This window comes from Saccoglossus kowalevskii, chromosome 9 (genome assembly GCF_978046115.1).
Source record: "Saccoglossus kowalevskii chromosome 9, keSacKowa6.1, whole genome shotgun sequence".
Taxonomy (NCBI): Eukaryota; Metazoa; Hemichordata; class Enteropneusta; family Harrimaniidae; genus Saccoglossus; species Saccoglossus kowalevskii.
In genome coordinates, this window is record NC_140649.1 from 29,201,996 (window position 1) to 29,221,885 (window position 19,890).

Below are 19,890 nucleotides of genomic sequence, written 5' to 3' on the forward strand. Positions count from 1 at the left end.
GAACTCATTAAATATGCATGGCTATAATACCTCGGACACTATCACATATACAAACATGGGACCAACGTTAATTTTCAGGGCTATTGCAAACAGTCATACATGGCCATGCATTGCATGTGACTTGGCCATGTGCCATGGTCTTGAAAACCGGTGATTGCTGCTATGCAGCTATATTTTTCTATTGTTTTTTACCGTTTTCTTTTTGTGATGTCGAATTGTATGTATGTAAGCGCCCAGATCTTTGTTTTGAACTGATATTTGGTGACGTGCGAGGTCCTTTATAACGATTTAAGCGCGCCTCAGTGGACAAGTATTTGCAACACAGTGTTTTGAGTTTTGTGAGTTTTTATGGAGTTTTAATGAGTTTATGAGTACGGATTATGATGGGGAAAGTAATGCCCCAATGAGTTTTTCAGAGTTTTGAGATTTGTCGAGTACAGAGATACCGACGTTTTAAGAGTTGTTTTTGTTTATGTGTTGTTTCCGGAATACTTCTGACGCTTTTTGAGTTGATAGCACTTTGTAACGTTTTTTAATGTCTTTTTGAGATGAGAGTTTGGTGCGCTTATATATGTATTGTTTGATAACGCAAGCTTTTGTTCATGATTGAGAGGATTATATGTAACTTAGTAGTTTCTATCGTTTTGCCTTTTCCGTCTTTTTGCCAGAGGAGTTATGTGTTATGAAAGCGAATTTGTCTTTGCATTCTGTTTCCACGCCGTATGACTTTTGTTTAGATTAACGACTTGTGAGTTCAGTTGAAGTTTATAAGCGTATATGACAGGAGTTTGATTAATAGCTTTTCATTCATTCTTTATTAGTTACCGCTTTGCAATGCTTTAACCGAGAGACGCATCCCTGGTAATCACGTGATCATGCTGTTGACTGCAGCGATTGGCTGATCGCTTGGTTACACCGCAACGCCTTAGTTTTTGACCTTTTGATATAGAGTTTGTAACCTTTAGTAACTGAGACAGTGCAGCGAAGGGTTACCTCAGCGAACCGTTTTGAGAAAAGTGAGTCGATTGGTAGCCTTTCCCTTGTTTTTGATTTATAACCGTTGATATTTGAGACTTTATAACCATTGTATTTAGACTTTATAATCATTGTACTTAATTAATGTGTTTTACTCTTTTTGATTTATCCTTTTTATTAGTATTGTATTTAACCCGTATGACGATGAGTGGCTGACGGTATCTTTGATTTGTGAACGTGCAATGCCGAGAGGCATATCTCAGTTTGGGTGAAGGGATGTGTCATGAATTTGTTTTTGCGTATCTGTTGACCGACTTAATTAGTTGATTATTAGCTAAATTGCTGTGTTATGTCTGTCATCGTTTAGGTCTATTTGAAGTTTTGGACGGAACTTGGCTCAGTGATTTTTGCGTATCTGTTGACCGACTTAATTAACTGATTATTAGCGAATTGCTGTGTTACGTCTGTCATCGTTTAGGTCTATTTGAAGTTTTGGACGGAACTTGGCTCAGTGATTTGGAACTAATTACCAGATAACCACCGCTTTTTAGACTACTCATTCTGACAGTTTATATCCATAGTTATTAATGTAGTGAACGATTAATCAAAAGATATGACGTATTCAGTACTTAGTTTGATTGGCTTTATGATTGAAGGTTACGCCCTAGAGTCTCTTTACTGCTTTGTAATTGGTTAGAGTTTTGAAAATGAATAAAGAGAGTTTGAGTTGGTCTTGGCGAATACTCCACGACAGACGCAGTCCGAGAGAGTCCAGGGGCGAGCCTTGAGGCAGTCCAGTTTTGGGCGAGTCTTGGTTCAGCCTTGGATAGTCTTGGGGACTTTTCCCCAGGGCGCTGTGTCTTATAGAGTGCTCCAAAAGATCGACTAAGACGAGAGCTGAAACGTATTTCGTTGTGTGTGTCTTATTTGACTGTAAAGTATAAGTGACATTCCCGATCCCGTACCTCAAGGGGACGAGATAGAGAGACGAGACGAGATTCCCCCCGACAAGTGTGAAGGACCCCGAGAGAAGGAGATTTACCCCTGATAGAACCAATAATAACTTAACTTATGTGATGCTCATATAAATAATGTCAGCAAATGGCGTGCAACAGTATAGACGAATTTATTATCTTGTAAGGTACGGAGGTGATTAACAATACGATATCCCAAGTGAATTACTGTCCCCTCCCTTTGTCGGTTACATCAACATCGTTATTCTCTTACGTTTGTGTGATCTATGCAATGTATTTCATTACTTATAAACTTTGCAATAGTTTGTACGTATGTGAGACCAAGCGTATTTATTAAGATTTTAACTGTTTATATTTCATAGGTACCAGTTTATCTCTGTATTCCATGTTTACATCACATTGCAAATACGAATGAAATTGTGAAATACATATCCCGAGCAAGATCTATTTAAAAGAGTATGTGGTCAAATCTGACAAGTCCGCGCTAATCTTGATATTAATGAACTTGCCAATTAATGAATAGTAATGCTGCTTTGTCCCATCTCGACATCTAATCCTAGTTACCGCAATAGTTACCACCAGCAACATTTTCATCTTTGTTACACTTACACAACCGATTAATTGAGTATTGAATACTGAATTTATATCATACATTAGTTCAAATCGAAAGGCTGGCGTGTTGAGCAGATCCATATGCGGTAATACCTCCAACTTGACAGGATATACTGATATCATTTACATATTCGTTATCACGTGTATCTTGAAACCGATTCGCATTGGCGTGAATTTACAAAATGGCGAATGGTAACGCATTATGTTGCTGATTTCTGATTCACGCATTCGACTGTACGACGTCATTGTCTGCTATAAACTCCTTAACTAATTCGCTCCTTCTACACTTTTTGTATTTGATTAATCAATCAATTTGATATCTATCAAATGTAAAGTTACAGTACTTAGTAACAGAATCGGCAGGATAATTATCTACCAAAATTCTAATCATCTCATTAAGAATATTAGGTTATAACGAGGATACTGCAAAAAATGCACGAAGACAGTACAACGGCAGTATCGAGCGACGCGCAGCGGATGTCGGATGCGACCACGTACTGTCTGTATTATTACTAGTATTACATGTTGTAAACATCTTTTCCTTCCAGGAATACATCATAGAATGCCGAAATTCAAAACGTTTAGAACAGATTTAAATTAGCGAACTTCTTTGTATTGGGTTCTGTCAAACCCAGGCCATGTTTTTTTTTATTATTAGAGGACGCTTACGCATGTAATCGTTCCACATTTGGAATTCGTATTTTTTAATATGGTAGGATGAAAATACCCAATGCAATACCGCAACATTATGGCATGCTGTAACTTAGGGCGTTACGGTGACAGATGTTGAATAATATATATGACTTAGTTCCATTTTTAAAGAGGAGTACAATGTTTTACAATAGTGCAGTGGACAATGCTTCTGAAACAAATCCGGAAAAAAAACTCGTGCTAGCAATGTGTTCGTTTCCGTGGTTATAAAACGTCACTTTGGCACTAATTTGGTATGATTTAACACTCCCGACACACAATCTGTCTACCGGAACCAGAATAACACAGTCGCCACACGCTTAATTTGATGTTGTTGATCTTGTGGGTTCGAACTCAAGACGTTGCACTTTGGCTGAAGCTGCACAGTCATAGACAAAGTATTAGCCAACTATGATTTAGAAAGGCATGATTTACAATAGCGGTTTACATGTTATGTGCAGTAACACTAATATTTGCCTCGTCATTCGATAGCAAACACTTTCGTTCGGAGGCCCGTAAGTAACTACCGTTAGCGCCCTCGTAGCATCCGTTGACTGTAGTTAATACGATACCGCTTTACACTCTGTATTTGATTTTAGCCAGCCATTTAAATACAAAGTTATGACTCTTGCTTTAAAGACTCTCTCTGATTATATAATTTCGGAAAATGCCTAATTTTAAAGTGACTAAAGGCAGGGCCACTGGTTGGGTTCAAACTCGCAACTCCAATCACAAAGGCAAACACCATTGTCCGTTGGTCGATATCAGTAGTCGCATTTCGTCACATTCACCGTGTAGTGATACATATTCATAAGCTGATTGTGCAATAACAGACTATGTGAATTTGTGAGAAATTGAAACAATGCCTGAAACATGTGAAAACAAGGATACAATTATTCAAACGTGATTTGTCAATACAAACTCCAGAAGCGGTTGACAGGGATATTCACCTATATTTACTTCTAATTACGGTGAAGAGATTTGTAAGGAAGTCGTCTATGTCATCCACACCGAGAAACAAAAAAATGAACATATTCACTGGAGCCAGAAATTTTGTAACGAGGGAGGCTACTGCTATTGAATATTCTTATGAAGTGGCCGAGTTGATTTCTATTTGCCAGCCAAACTGGGGTGGAGGTGGGATGAGGTGAGGCTGATATATTGATATTGTCATATCCATATAATCGTTAAAGTGCTAACGATGTTATTATACAAATATAGCGAATACATTACATGTACCAGCAGTTATACGTCGGGAGTGGGAATAAAAAGTAAAGATAAAGATAAAGATAAATAAAGAGCAGATCAACAAACAATACTAAAAATGCAGCATGCTGACAGCATTTTTTTAAAACCATGCTATCTTCTGATATCATTTCCGACAATCACGGTAAAACAAACTTAGAATCTAGTAGCAAACTGTCGCAAATAAAGGTAACGTAGAAATATACGATGAAAAATTGAAAGAAATTTTCGGACAACGGACAAGAACGTTCGGACCGATTATCAACAAATTTCCAATTTCTGTTATGTGACTGCGCGTGTAAATTGATCTTTTTTTTGCACAGGGACTAAAACAAATTATATCTTTTTCAAGATGTTCGCACCCCTTTCAATCTAGTTTCCTTTATCTGATTTTATCTTTATGTATATTGGTGTGACGAAAGTTTGAAGAGTATTAAATGAAATATCATTTGTGACACTCCAAACTCAATGGTTACGTCATCCTGTTACAAAAGTCCTAATTTCCGCTTCAATAATGATAGATTTGCTAATTAGGAGCGCCAGTTATAATTGCACCCGTCGCAACCTTATTACAATCATGATCACCCTATCAAATCCACACGTTGTTCTTAATTGTACGACATGATATATTGATATTATAAAGTTACTCCAAACTGTCATGTTTTCATATTAGTTTAAATGCACGTGTTATAATTTCCAGTATACGAAAGGATGTGAATATATGAATGCAAATAAGGAGAATTGATAAATTCGCCTCAAAATGTTACTGATAGGGAATAAAATCCGAATACATTATTTTAAAGCATCAATCTATTGTATAACTCACGTAAGAAGGATTACAAGATCGTTCCTTCTCTTTTAGAAAGTAATTTGAATAAATTAGAACAAGTATGTGTACTTGTGAGCACAAGTGTATTTGTGCACGCGGGCAGTGTGGCTAATGTCACGAATTAGTTTTCGCGTATCTGTTAGTTGGTTAGCTGGTTGGTTAGCTGGTTGCTAGTGAATGGCTGTGTTATATCTGTCATCATTTAGGCTCATGCGAGATCCTGGACGGAACTTGACTCAGTGATTTGAAACTAATGTCATGAAATAGTTTTCGCGTATCTGTTGACCGACTTAAATGAATTGCTGTGTTATGTCTGTCATCGTTTAGGCCTATTTGAAGTTTTGGACGGAACTTGGCTCAGTGATTTGGAACTAATTACGAGATAACCGCCACTATTTAGACTACTCATTCTGACAGTTGGTATTCGTAGTTATTAATGTAGTGAACGATTAATCAAAAGATATGACGTATTCAGTACTTAGTGTGATTGGCTGTATGATTGAAGGTTACGCCTTAGAGTCTTTTTACTGCTTTGTAATTGGTTAGAGTTTTGAAAATGAATAAAGAGAGTTTGAGGTGGTCTTGACGAGTTCACCACGAGAAACGAGAAGAGAGGCAGTCCTGGAGAGCCTTGGGGCGAGTGTTGACGCAGTCTAAGAGAGTCTTGGGTCAGCCTTGCGATAGTCTTGGGGATTTTTCCCCAGGGCGCTGTGTCTTATAGAGTGCTCGATTGACCGACTAAGACGAGAGCTGAAACGTATTTCGTTGTGTGTGTCTTATTTGACTGTAAAGCTTAAGTGACTTCCCCGATCCCGTACCTCAAGGGGACAAGATATAGAGACGAGACGAGATTTCCCCCTGACACGTGTGGAGAACCCCGTGGAGAAGATTTACCCCGTGATACTAATTACGATATAACCGTCGCCATCCGCACTACTATTTCTGACGTTTGGTATGCGTAGTTTATTAATATAGCGGGTCCAGTACTTAGTGTGATTGGCTGTGTGCGAGTCCAATATGTGAAGGCTGCGCCTTATAGACTTTATACTCCCCTGTAATTGGTTAGGGTTTTGAAAGTGAATAAAGGAGTTTAGTTGGTCTTGGCGAGAACACCACGAGAGACGCAGTCTTGGGTCAGCCTTGAGATAGTCTTGGGGACTTTTCCCCAGGGCGTTGTGTCTTATAGAGTACTCGACTGGCCGACTAAAGATGTGAGTTAAACGTACTTGTGTGTGTCTATTTGACTGTAAAGTTAAGTGACTTTTCCGATCCCCTACCCCAAGCAGACGTGTATAGAGACACAACATTTCCCCCATGACACTAAACTAGAGTGCAATTGGCTCAGATGGTATTAAACACTTGCAACCCTGGATTAATATAAAGGCTATGTAGTAAAGGGGAAACTATTTGAATGTATCGGGTAATGGTAATCAAAATGCACGCGACGTTATACGCGAACACCCCCTAGGTGACATGGAATATTCCTGTAATCGTATATATGATGCACTGAGTCACACAAGCCGGAACAGTTATACAATGTCAACACTGGGAACAGGGACGTGGAATCAAACATCAGTTCTGAGCTATAATGGCGAAATAGTGATAGGCACTTTCATGCTTGTAATGTGAAAGTACAGAATGTGTTGTTTTTTCTATAAGTTCTGTTCAATGTAACAACCAGCCTACACATATATTTAGTTTGGTTGATATACGTGTATGACCACATTTTGTATGTAAGCTAGAACCATATATTATAAAAACGTATGAGCTACATTTTTTTTCATGTTTGATTTTTTTAAATTTAAGTCTGTGAGCATTGTGAATGTATCAATGTACATGGTGGTTCGTGATTAGAACTAGTTCATATACTGTTGAATCAATCTACCTTCAGGTTTGCTATCACTGTTTGGTAATATAACTGTTTTAGCTGTGAAAGTAAAGAACAGAACAAAACTACAGACGCATGACTATCTCATTTGTAACATCGCCATTGCTGACATCTGAGCCGTTACTTCTGGTTATCTGCTTACAACATTTTCAGTCTACAATCACAAGGTATGTAAAATAAGTTGTTAAGGATCATTTGAAATTGAAAGTCATATTGCTGAATGTTTTAATATCCATATTTAATTTATACCACTTATAGAATAGATGACATCCCATATATATTTTTGGAGCCTTCCTTTGATGGCAGACAAACTAGATGATAATATTCATTGGTTAAATATGATGATTATCCTACAAACAAACTAGATGAGATGGGATGGTGTTTTATGAAGGTAGTGTCTTAGGTTGGCCTTTATCAGATCTGTTTATTTCACAACAATATATATATATATACATATATATATAGTTTACATTGACAATGTATGTTTATTTTATTGTATGGTGGGAATTTCCCAAACAACAAAGTCGACGGCCATAGAAACCTACGAAACACAGCATTTTGGTGAATCGAAACATGAGTTGCCACCACAATGAGTATTGTTAAAAACGTTTTTCCCTGTTGACCACTTACAAAAAACCCGAACCGATCATTGCTGTTTGCATCTATATTGTAACATTAGGTATCATTTTTGTTGAGCTGCCAATGTAAATTATGTTTTAAGTGCGACAAGTGGTGTCCACTACTTCGTTACATTAATATTTTAGTTACTATAAGTAACAAAATGGGATTTCATTTGATTGCCATGCAAGCAAGTATGATTATAGATTGGGAACGAATGTAACTGAGCCTTGGTACACGTACTATATGTGATCGGACTGATACGTTTCATCCAGAGCAGTACTTAATCAAAAGTTCCTATTTACTGTGATGGCATTCTAGATCGGAGCTTTCAGCGATGAATCACATGATTATGTCAACGATATTAATCAATTATTTAAGATAATTGTTTTTACCTCATTAATTCGTTGTTAATATATTGATAATTTCATTAAACGTTTATAAATTCGTCTATTGTACGCATTTTGTGTCGTTAGCGGCAAACGCATTATGACAATGTTTCTTTTTGTGGTTTTCAAGTGGTATTTTGGCTCCATTGGATGCTCGTTGACTGGATTTTCTGGTTGGTTTTTCAACTGTGTCAGCATGGTGTCATTGTCTGTAATTGCAATTGTGCGCCGTTCAATTGTCTGTAACCATGGTAAGTACGCATATCATCCTCATACGTCACACAAAACTTTTAATAATCAACATTTCTAGACGTAAACAATCTCTTCTGGAAGCAAACTGTCAAATATTCAATATTAAGGACACAGGTTTCCAGAGAATTTCCCGCAATTTAAATTATAGGGTTTTTACGTCTGTAAATTAAGCTGCCGCATCTCTGGCTCATCCATTAAGAGCAAATGTCTGTAAGGATCAAACAATGGTGGCAGGGGTAAAACAAATAGATTTGGCTCATATTTTGCACAGTGATATTACTTGGTCCACAACCCCTCAAAATAACTTTCTTTTAGATCAAAACTTCTTGTTGCCATAGTAAAGGGCAAACTACGTTTTCTGGCCATTTTCCCCAATCTTCGCATCTCAAAAACACGGAAATCAACATATGATATGGCACTGTCTCGGCAACATCTTTAAACCTATTATAAAATCAAAACAAGATTTGAATAGACCAATATTTTGGCTTTTTCAAAATTGTTGTGAAATTTCCAAAGACGTACATTTTAGTTCTTGGGCAGCCTGAAAGCAATTAGATGTTTCAAGCTTCAAAAAGATTTTTGGCCCAACTTTGTAACGCTATATATAAGTACAGCTTTGATATGTTTTTTGGCTTGAAACTTGCACCATATATAGATCATCAGAATATCTATCAAATGCATTGTTGCAAAATTTGATATCTTGTTTGGTTGTCACGTGACTGTCCCTTAAAGTAGAATAAACCACTTTTTGTGTTTGGCGCTATGTGACGAAATGAAGAAGAATTCTGATTCAACTTGTGATCAAATGTACATCTTTGTATTTATTTTTTACTGAATAAATGCTTGTAGAGTCTCGGGTCATGACATTTAATCACATGGTTGTCCCTGAAAGTATGTCACTTTTTGTGCTTTTGTGAATTGTCATCTAAGCGTTAGGCCGTCGCTGATTGGCTGCTGTGCTGGAATGCCAATTTTTAGTTTCAAATACCCCGGACGGATTCGGCCGAATTTTGTTATCGGTTGGCTTAATATAACCCCAACGGACCGTATTTTTGTGAAAGATTGGTATTTTTGTCCTGATTTGTAGGAATCCGAAAAACGCGTTTCACAACTTGTCTCTTATTTAGTTTTATGCGTCATTCAAGATGGCGGCCCCCATACAGTAAATATCGTATTTATATTATTATCACGTGTGCGCCAGCTGACTGTGGGTTGTACTACCCACAAATGTGGGTGTCGTCACCTGCGCATGCGTCAGATGGCCATAGCGTGTCATTGTCTACGAACAAGCGTCTTGTTACAAAGTCGACAAAGAAAGACAAGAGGTTCTGAAGTGTCTAAAGTCGATTCATGTCACACAGAATTGTGCCAGAAAACAAAATGAATAAACTTGAAAGAAATTCAAACGGGGCTTTGTGTGAACGACAGCGTATGTAGTGTGGACACGTTTCCAAGTAATGCGATCATACAGCGGACCATCTTCGCTAGCCAAGGAATGTTTGTTTCGGGTCACCCCTGCAAACTAACCTTTGGCAGATTGAACCACTACAGTGTGTATTTAATATGCACCCTTAACGACATGGAGGGGGAGATGCTACAAAAATAAACAGCCAATCAGCAATCTTGTATCAAAATAAAATAGAGCCGGTTTTTTTTAAATGGCGGCCCAAGCAGAACAGATCTCGCAGTTTTTCAAGTTAAAAGCATCACCGATCACCCAAAACCATGCAATTGAGGCATTACTAGCTGAAAAAAGACGAGTTTTCTGCAACAAGGACAGGAAGTGGCAAATCACGAAAATGTTTGAATAATCAGTCGAGTTTCTGATATTATCTTTCAGAGTTGACAGTTTCATTACTTTGTTAAAACATGACGTAAATAGTTGTCACTTTGCTGACGAAGTACGCCACAAACAGCCTGCAACGTTGGCATAAACAATTGTGAAAAACTGGGTGAACAAATGCAGCGCCGTTTTGGGGGGTTTGGCAAACAACCCAAACACACTCTACACGCGTTGAGTGGAAACCCCGGAAAACACTAAACCTGTCGAAAAACACTAAACCTGTCGAAAAACACTAAACCTGTCGAAAAACACTAAACCTGACAATAAAAACACTAAACCCGAGGTAAAGGGTGTATTATGGGTGTACCATAATCGTCCAGTGAATATTTGATTAAAAGAAAGCGAAAACATGAAACAGAACCCACGACGGCAGTTGATTTCACAAGGGCGCCCTCAATGTAATCTAAACTATTAAGTTTATTATATGTATTAAATCTGGGTTAAATACATTTAGTTATGTGCTGTTTTCCGAGGAATTTTTAAAAAATTTCCAGCATGGTCAGGGTCATTTTCGAGGCGGCTTTTTGACATGATGTAGTTTTAGGAATTTCAAATCTAAAAATATGCCAATTGCTGTGTTCATAATTTGTAAATATATAAATAAATAAAATAAAATGTTTGGTTTGGGGCGCGATATACTAGTATCTAACATAGAGGGCGTCCTGCTGCCAAATCAGCTGCGGCCCTGGCCTCGATCATAAAGGGATTTTTCTTTAGCTTTCTTTTCATAAATACTCAACTGAACGATCATGGTATATCCATAATTCGCCCTTTACGAAGGGTTTAGTGTTTTTTCAACAGGTTTAGTCTTTTTCAACAGGTTTAGTCTTTTTCAATAGGTTTAGTGTTTTTCAACTGGTTTAGTGTTTTCCGGGGTTTCCACTCAACGCTCTACACGCACGGTTACTAGAAGAATTGTTCCAACAGGCGCATCCAATCAAACTTGGCCATTTGTTTAACATAAAATACGTGTTTACCCATAGTGAACTTGCACGGGTTGGTGGAGTCGGCAATGAGTCGGCACCAGCAAACCATGTGATTCGGACGATGACAGCGGACTAACAACGAGAAAGTAAACCCAGAGGGTTTGATATCGGCAATCAGCACACTGGGGGAACGTGTACACGGTCATGCCGTGATTCAAATAAAATTAACGCAAAATATGTGAAATATCCTGTATAAAAGCACACACCTGTCTAATGTGGTTAGTGGCTGACAGCATTGTTAGCATGTGTTCGTAGCTTCGACAGCTTTGTCTTACAACAGTCAGCACACCACGTAATAGCAATAAACAAATTACAATTATTCTGTACTCATTAATGATTAAAGATCGGTTCACCACTCGATATACCCCAGTCGATCACTTTCGTTCTAGTATCCCTAGAGATAACATTACTGAATTAAAATTTTGAAGCTAGTCCAAACCATAGCAATTGAATTTAAAAACACTAAGTTTAGAAAAGATGGTTATAGTAATCTAGTAGAGATTATGTGTGTTAACGAATTAACGGTGTTTAAAGAGAAAAGAGGTGTTGAATGAATATCAAAGTAATGTTCCTGACGGCAGAAAAAAACTCTTTACAAACTTTATACATATTTACATCCCAGCAATTCAATGGTTTTTGTTGAGATTGATTCAAGATGCAACATCAAGCCATCTACATGTAAGGGATATGATAATCCCAGAAAGAGAGCTGAATTTTGCAGCTCAAGACATGGAATTGACATGATTAAATCATTTCCAACATGGATAGCAAGGTGATGTTTATAATGATTTTGTAGAAGACTGGAAGCAGATATTGCCAAGTATATGTGAAGGCTAGAGTACAAATCACGCAATTCAATTCATAGCCTGCAACCTTTATTTTATGATGCAGTTTGATATGGAAAAAGAAGAGTCACTGATTATTGACATCATAGCTCTAAATTCACGATGCTTTAAAAACAATAATCCAAAGACGTTACCAGTCAGTTAATATGGGAACAAAACAGCCTGGGTGATCTCTGCTCTATTTGAAGATTGGATACGTGGTTTTAACAGTAGACTACATGGTCAGAGAATGAAAGATTTTTTATTGGGTTACGTACTGGCGCAATTTAGAGTTGATATCAATACAACTTCCAAGCTCAAATCTATTTGTGTGAGGGCGACACATTATGGATTTGATGAATTAGGCAAGACGTTTTCCTCGTTGTCCATAAAAATAAAAACCCGAGTAAAAATACATGTTCGAAGGTAATTGCCATTATAACATATTTGACAAGGAAGTATTACCATAATTTGGTAGAACTGCATTTATAATTATAGTTGTATTAAATAAACACATGTATTATACATTGCTACAATGATGTCTATAAAACTACATAGAACATGATTACTTTATGTACATTACTAGCAGCATGTTACTTATGCAAATTTATAACACAAATTAAGTTTCCTGCATATATACTTAATACGCACAATACACAACACAAGCAATAACAATGGTTGAACAAAAGATAAGCGTTGCCAACTGTGGTGTGATTTCATTGTCATAGTTTGGATATTAGTTATAACAAGTCGCAAATATTTGCAAACATAATAAATGCAAATGTCGGTACACGACATAAATTCAATCGTGATCGAACACTTATAGTCGAGATTATATTCTAAACACGTCTAAAGGGTGAAATCATATGCAATGTGCTGTTATTGGTTATATCATTTCCCATCGCGTAAAATTAAACTAAGGTAATCTTAAACTAGTCATCACCAGCGCCTTTTTTACGTTCTCGTTCAATAATTATCGTCAGTGTAACCAGTCCACTAAAGTCTTGTTATTCTACCTGTGAAAACATACACGTATATTAATCCCCAGGATATATAGATGTTCTTAGATGTGCATTGTTACATTCCCATATTCATGAATTGATATTATTTTTTATGCTTAATACTTTACCCGTAGAGTTGTGCAATTTCTATTCTTGGTTTTTTATTTATTGATTATTTTCTCACTTGGGCTTGACACACAAAGTTGTGTTGCTCATCACAGTAAACGTTTTCCCACTCCAGTGTATCGGTTCTGCACAAATGTGAAAACAAATCGTATACATGTGAGAATACAGTGGAATTTGCCTCGATTAATTGTATTACTAATAACTGTTAAAATGAAATCTCCATGAAGGGATCTAATTTTCATATCCTCACAACTTCCCCTGTGTATTATTGCATTTGTTTTGTACAATGTGATAACTATAGTATATTGTGAAATTAGTTGAGTTATTTAATATATTTTTTTTTTCGCCAAAGGGGTTAAAGCGGGGGGTCGTCACCTGCGCACGCGCGGGAATTGAGTCCCAGACGACGATAACAACGCACGATAAAAACTTAAAGGCTCAAGGGTAGAGGCTTGTCTGTGAACAACGACACGCTATGACCATACGACGCATGCACTGATGACGACTCCCCCGCTTTAAACACAGTACACAAATCTTTTCTACACATTTACATAAAAATGTGTCAAGAAACGATGCGATGATGTGACACAATATACAGAAGTCTAATCATTAGTCCTGCTATCATTATTTAATAACCTAGCAATAAACGTACTGATATACCGTTCATGTGTATCTTATAGACAACGTGAATACAACGTATACTCAAAACCAGGAACAATAAAACCACTTGTTCATACACAATGGTGCATATTTGTAGCCAAAACACATATTTGGCCCTTCCCAGAACAATATCATAGTATAAGCCACTACGTAACTGGGTTTTAAAACAAGTCATAGGACAGATTTTGATGCTGTACAATATATTTGAATGTTGTCACTGGACTTTATTTGAAAACATCGAACCAATGACAATGCTAGTCGTAATATAAATCAGAGTGAAATATACTTACTGAATTAGTACACATGGTTCCCATGTAGCACTTGGTTCTCCTGCTGCCCAATGTTGAAAGTCGTTGTGAGTCAATGAGTTGCCCTCCCATGTGTACTTAGTGATGTCACTGCAGTTGGATTCGGTATTGTAGTCGTAGTCTGAAATAGTCCAATCCTTCAATCCTAACCACAAATCACTATTCTCAGACAGCGGTGTTGTTAACCTCTGTTGTAGTATACAGTCCTCCGTGTGTTGATTTGGTATCACCCATAACGTTGCACCTCGCTCATGGCATTTTGTATGTGCATCGAACCAGTTGGAACTCTCATTATGAATTTCAAAAGTGATATCGCCCGCGACAATGCCAGTCAGCTGTCCAGCTACTAAAATAATTATATACATATTTCAGCAGTATATATTATAGTGTAGTATAGTTCAGTGTGGTGTAGCATAGCATAGTTATGTTTTAGGGCGTGCCTCCATCAACAAATAATTTACTCGAGATTGGGGAACCACTGGGAGAAAAAAAAAACTGAAGTGTCGTCGTTTTGTAAAATTGGGAGCGTTGGTGACTATAGCATATCCAGCCTCGTTTCCACATTAAAACATTTAGTACAGTTAGGAGTGTGTTTCATGGACGTGACATCATAAATTATGTTCTGTAATTGTTGAGGTCAAAACAGTAAACCTACATAAATTTATTCATTTGAGCATAGTCTTTGAATAAAATGAACTAAATAAGGTATTTAACGTGACGTGGGGACGAGGCTAACGATACTGAAAAACTTTGTTTAACATGGAAAAGTTACTACCGTGAAATCTTTTAAACGGTTCTCGACGAAGTTCTAATTTGCGGTATTTGGATCTCATATAGCATATAGCAGGTGGATTGTATATTGGGCACAGCTACGTGATTATCTATTGTATTTAACACTTACTGTATTTTCTGCAAATTTCGCAGGTTTTGCCATCTCTATTTAGAATATATCCATCGTAGCAGGAACAATGGGCCAAATCTGAATCTATATTGGTACAGTTTTGTTCACAGCCACCATTCTCAATGTCACATGGAAGATAGACTGAAAGATGTTAACAATATAATCTTAAACGCATTTGTAGTGAAAGAAAATTTTGAATAATTTAAAATATTATTGCCAATTTAAATGAAAGAATTATAAACTGTTCAGTAAGGTGGAAACAAATTTCAATAACATTGGAAATCAGAAACTGTTTTATGAGCACATTATTCGTGTTACACAAATAAGACCAGAAGCAGTTAGAATTGGTGGGTCAATTATGCACTTCAACAACAATCCGAGAATTAAAGGTAGTTGTGGATGTTGTAAACAATTGTAATGCCAACAAAAAAATTATTATAATCAAACATTGTTTTCAACACAAAGAAAATTATTAGATGGACAAATTATTGCGGCCATTATTTTTGCATGGGAAACAGTTGTAATTAAAAACATTGTTCTCGCCAGCGAGGAGTAGAATCCGTTTTTGTTTTTGTTTTATTTCTGGAGTTGAATTATGTAATTGTATATTAATGTGTTAATACGCCTAATTCCACGCCAAGATGTAAAATACATAGCGGTGGATTGTAATAGTAACTTGTCGTGGAGTCCAATAACTGATTATCCATTTCAAAGAGAATTTTTTATGTAATTTTATTTAGGTAAAAGTGTAATTGTTTACGCGTATTTTGACATATTTAAAATTTTATTGTTTCATAGTTTAAAGCATTTGACGGCTATTTTAAGATATAAACAGTGTAAAAAGTTAAATTGACTAAACTATATCACAAAATTAGTGCCCGATGAAATGCAACATAATAGCCAAATATAGCAACAATTGTAGAGTTTAAAGCGGGGAGTCGTCAACTGCGCATGCGTCAGATGGCCATAGCGTGTCATTGTTTACAAACAAGCGTCTGCTCATGAGCCTTTGCGTTTTTAGCGTCTGTTGTTATCGTCACTTGGGACTCTATTCCCGCGCGTGCGCAGGTGACGACCCTCCCGCTTTAACATGTACCCATACCTGTAGTTTCTCCAGTGGTACAGTTTGATTTAGTATCTGAAAAAAACAATTGCGTACAATAAGTTTACTTGTATTAACGGCCATGCTGGAAACAATACAGCTGTTATGATAACTATGTAACATACCTGTATTGCCGGCAATTCGACGAGTCAGTGATACGGCAGTTGGCACGACAGTAATGGCAACAACGTTAATAGCAATCAATAAAGTTAGACACTTGCGAGTTTTTAGCAATACCTAGAGATATAAAGAAATAAAACAACACTATGATGAGAGATCAACATGCAGCAATGAGTAATCTTGACCTAAACACCAGGTGTGGTTGATATTCGATCAATTAATCAATCAATCAATCAATCAATTAATAATCAATTAATTTGTCATTCAGTCAAACAATAAATCATCTGTCATACTTACCAGCAGACCACTTGCTTTAGCAATTTCAGCTTTATTCTTAGCTGCTCCAATACTTAAACAATATAAAATATAAAAGAAGATTAAATTGTTGATATACTTGCTGTTGATATTTGTACTTTAACCGATATTTTCCAGAAAAGAAATTGGTATTTTATCACAATTAATCGAGTAAATTTTAGTCTATATATACAAAAACGTATAAGTCTATTCTAGATGTCTGAAATAAATAACTGGACGCAGCATGTTATTTATTCATATATGTCAAAACCACTCAATTCAGTTCATTACCTACTCAAGTATTATAAATATTATCAGACAGATTGAGGACAAAACAGACAGAAATGGTACAATGACCATAAAATATAAACACACATGGCCTATAGCATGCATCTTCTATAGCAACATCACATCAAAGATACCGGTGATTTATTGTCTGGAAATTATTTTCCGATGAAATATGGGTAAAAGAGACTGCCGTATCATAGAAATCCAAAGTTTTCTTAAAAGTAAAGCTCCTGGATATTATGATTATCTCAGTATTTGTGCATGAAATGTTTAAGCAAATACAGCCGAATATAGAAAATATACTGGTTGAAAAGTACATGTTCCCAGGATAGAATTTAGAAGTGCGCACTTGTGTATGATATTTATAATCAAATAATCATTTCAACTTCAAAATTAGTATGTCAGTCAATATAGTGATGTTATTTCGCATGGGACTGTTATATTATTTTATTCACGAGTAGTATTCCCGCTGACATTCCTAGTATAAATTTTCATAATTCCATAATTCATAGTTCCTAATACTATAGATTGTAATGAGTTTCTTACTTATCCTCAAATAACAACGGTTGTTTTTCTTCTACAGTTTTGTCATCCTCTTGTTTTGTTGGGACCTTCAGTGACAGTGCAATGCCTGCCAAGATTTTACCGCCATTTTTTGATGAGTTATTTTCTTCTTTTGACGCACCGTTCTGGGATTGAGTCGGCGCATGTACTTCATGCTCAGCCAGCTCTGTTCTGATTTGCAGTCTTATGGTACCACTGTCATTGTCAACTTCGGATGGAGCCTTGTTTTGTTCACCGTCGCTGTCTTTGTCCAGGCTAGGCAGCTTTGTGGCGACATCTTTAATCTTGTCAGTAATATTTTCCACCGTATCAATTACGCGTTCCATTTCCGACAACTATTTCATGCATTCGGATGGAATAACGATATGAAATGATAATATAATATTTAGTCAAATAATAGTATAATACAGAACCCGTAGTCCCCCCCCCACCAATAATACTGCTATGGCGAAACAATACCGATATAATAATAGAGGTACCAAACACAAAGGTTTCCACCAAATGTTGGATTGCATGATCTAAACCTCAACGGAATCCAGCGTGAACACCCCTAAAATATGTACACACCTTAGGAATTACAACGGTTTGTTTTTAAACATCATTTTAAATTCTTCTATATTTGTTTATACTTTTACAACGTCTGACATGTTTCATAATCATTTATGAATATAACAAAATAGTACGCAGGTAATGGGCAATTAAATTAAGATTTTACACTATTATATGATAATGTTCGTCCATGACGTCAAGCATTGTCCAAATATGGTTAATGATGCGTTACATTCTGAAATAATGTTGTCTATGAGTCTAATAAAGCTATAATTTTATTTAATCACTACGTTAAATGTACTGGTATGTATAGTTTATTTCAATTTAGATGAACAATGCTATGGTCTGTTTTCGTAGCATACTCATTCATTCTCTGTCAATGCATGACGAAAAGTAACCCATCATTTACAACAAATCAGAAAATATGTACCCATGTATGAGAGCATTGTATTAATGTACAGTTGACATTGCCAAGATCGACGAGATCCGTCGTAAACAAATAAAAGGAAGGGCATTTAAATTTTAGGAAATTTTTGAGGTAATATTGATAGCATGATTTGAAGATATCTTGTTTTTATCGAGAATGTGTAACGATGCTGCACAAATAATTAATATGCATATTCACGGAATAATGGTATAATTTGCAATTAACAATGGTACCACAAATCGCGATTCTATACTATTACTATACTATATGTTTATTATTTTAGCACGATTGTGTAAAAACTCGCAAATATTTGAATATGCGTTGAAAACTCATCGCAAGATCGTTTATGCTCAATTGAGAACAAGAATTTGAAAATCAAAATTAAATTGAAACATTCATATGAACTCACCTCTGCATCAACCTGGGAAATATAAGTGTATGTGGTGATTGTATCAAAAATAAAATCACATGAAATCGTATTACTTCTGACGTATGGGACAATCCATTGCTAAACGGGGGTGGTGGTGAAGTGTGCTACTGTATGTAATATCACTAGTGTTATTACAGTTATACTTTCCATAAAATTATACAAACAACACATATTTAATTTTGTACACAAACGGCAAATATTTGGGAAATTGTTATTTTTCAACTACGTTATATTTATGAATGAATGGTCCAGAAAGACTAGGACAGATTAAAGCAGTGTTTCCACCAATATGCTGGCTCTAATGATGAATGACAAATGCGTTGAACTGTACATGTTTATGACAGAACATGAATGACATACGTACGAACAATTGTGGGGCAATATAACCCATGTAAATATAATAAATTAGACTAATATTATAATATTATACCATTATATACAATCGGACAGCAGATCATGTGACTTTATAAGACGATAATGTTATAAATGTAAATAAATAAATAAATAAATAAATAAATAAATAAATAAATAAATAAATAAATAAATAAATAAATAAATAAATAAATAAATAAATGGATTAATGAATGAATGAATGAATGAATGGAGAAACTAGTAAATATTAGGAATTAATCTCCTCCCATATCAGCTGTTAAAAGCCATCTTGGATACACCGACCAAGTCGGTTACTCATGTGTGATCTACACGCGCATCACATCGGGTAAAGATGCACGAAAATATCGTTTCGTGGCAATACAATTATTTTTGAATCAATCCGAATTTTCTCGCTATATACCGACAATTCGCCAAAATGTATGGAACGCCGTAATTGTCATATTCACAGTCCCTCTATAGACCTCTATAGATGGACTGTGTCTTATGAGATGTTTTGTTATTAAGTTATGTGTTCTTATTTTGTGATGCAGTTCTGTCTTTATGTTATGTAGTTGCATCTCTATGTTATGCAGTCCCATCTTGTTGTTATGCAGTAACGAAGT

The 19,890-nt window shown here is 36.2% G+C and overlaps 1 protein-coding gene across 1 annotated transcript; it reads right to left on the bottom strand.

Annotated features, from left to right (window-relative positions):
- Window positions 1-12,159: 12,159 nt before the first annotated feature.
- LOC144356075 (uncharacterized) lies at window positions 12,160-18,892 on the bottom strand. The gene is made up of 9 exons (XM_078011000.2): window positions 18,875-18,892; window positions 17,472-17,824; window positions 16,641-16,692; window positions 16,349-16,460; window positions 16,224-16,259; window positions 15,122-15,262; window positions 14,203-14,566; window positions 13,255-13,377; window positions 12,160-13,141 (listed from the first exon to the last, which is right to left on the bottom strand). Exons 2-8 carry the CDS (start codon window positions 17,813-17,815, stop codon window positions 13,299-13,301), a joined length of 1,128 nt encoding a protein of 375 aa, XP_077867126.2. The 5' UTR covers window positions 17,816-17,824; window positions 18,875-18,892; the 3' UTR covers window positions 12,160-13,141; window positions 13,255-13,298.
- Between the last annotated feature and the right edge of the window lie 998 nt (window positions 18,893-19,890).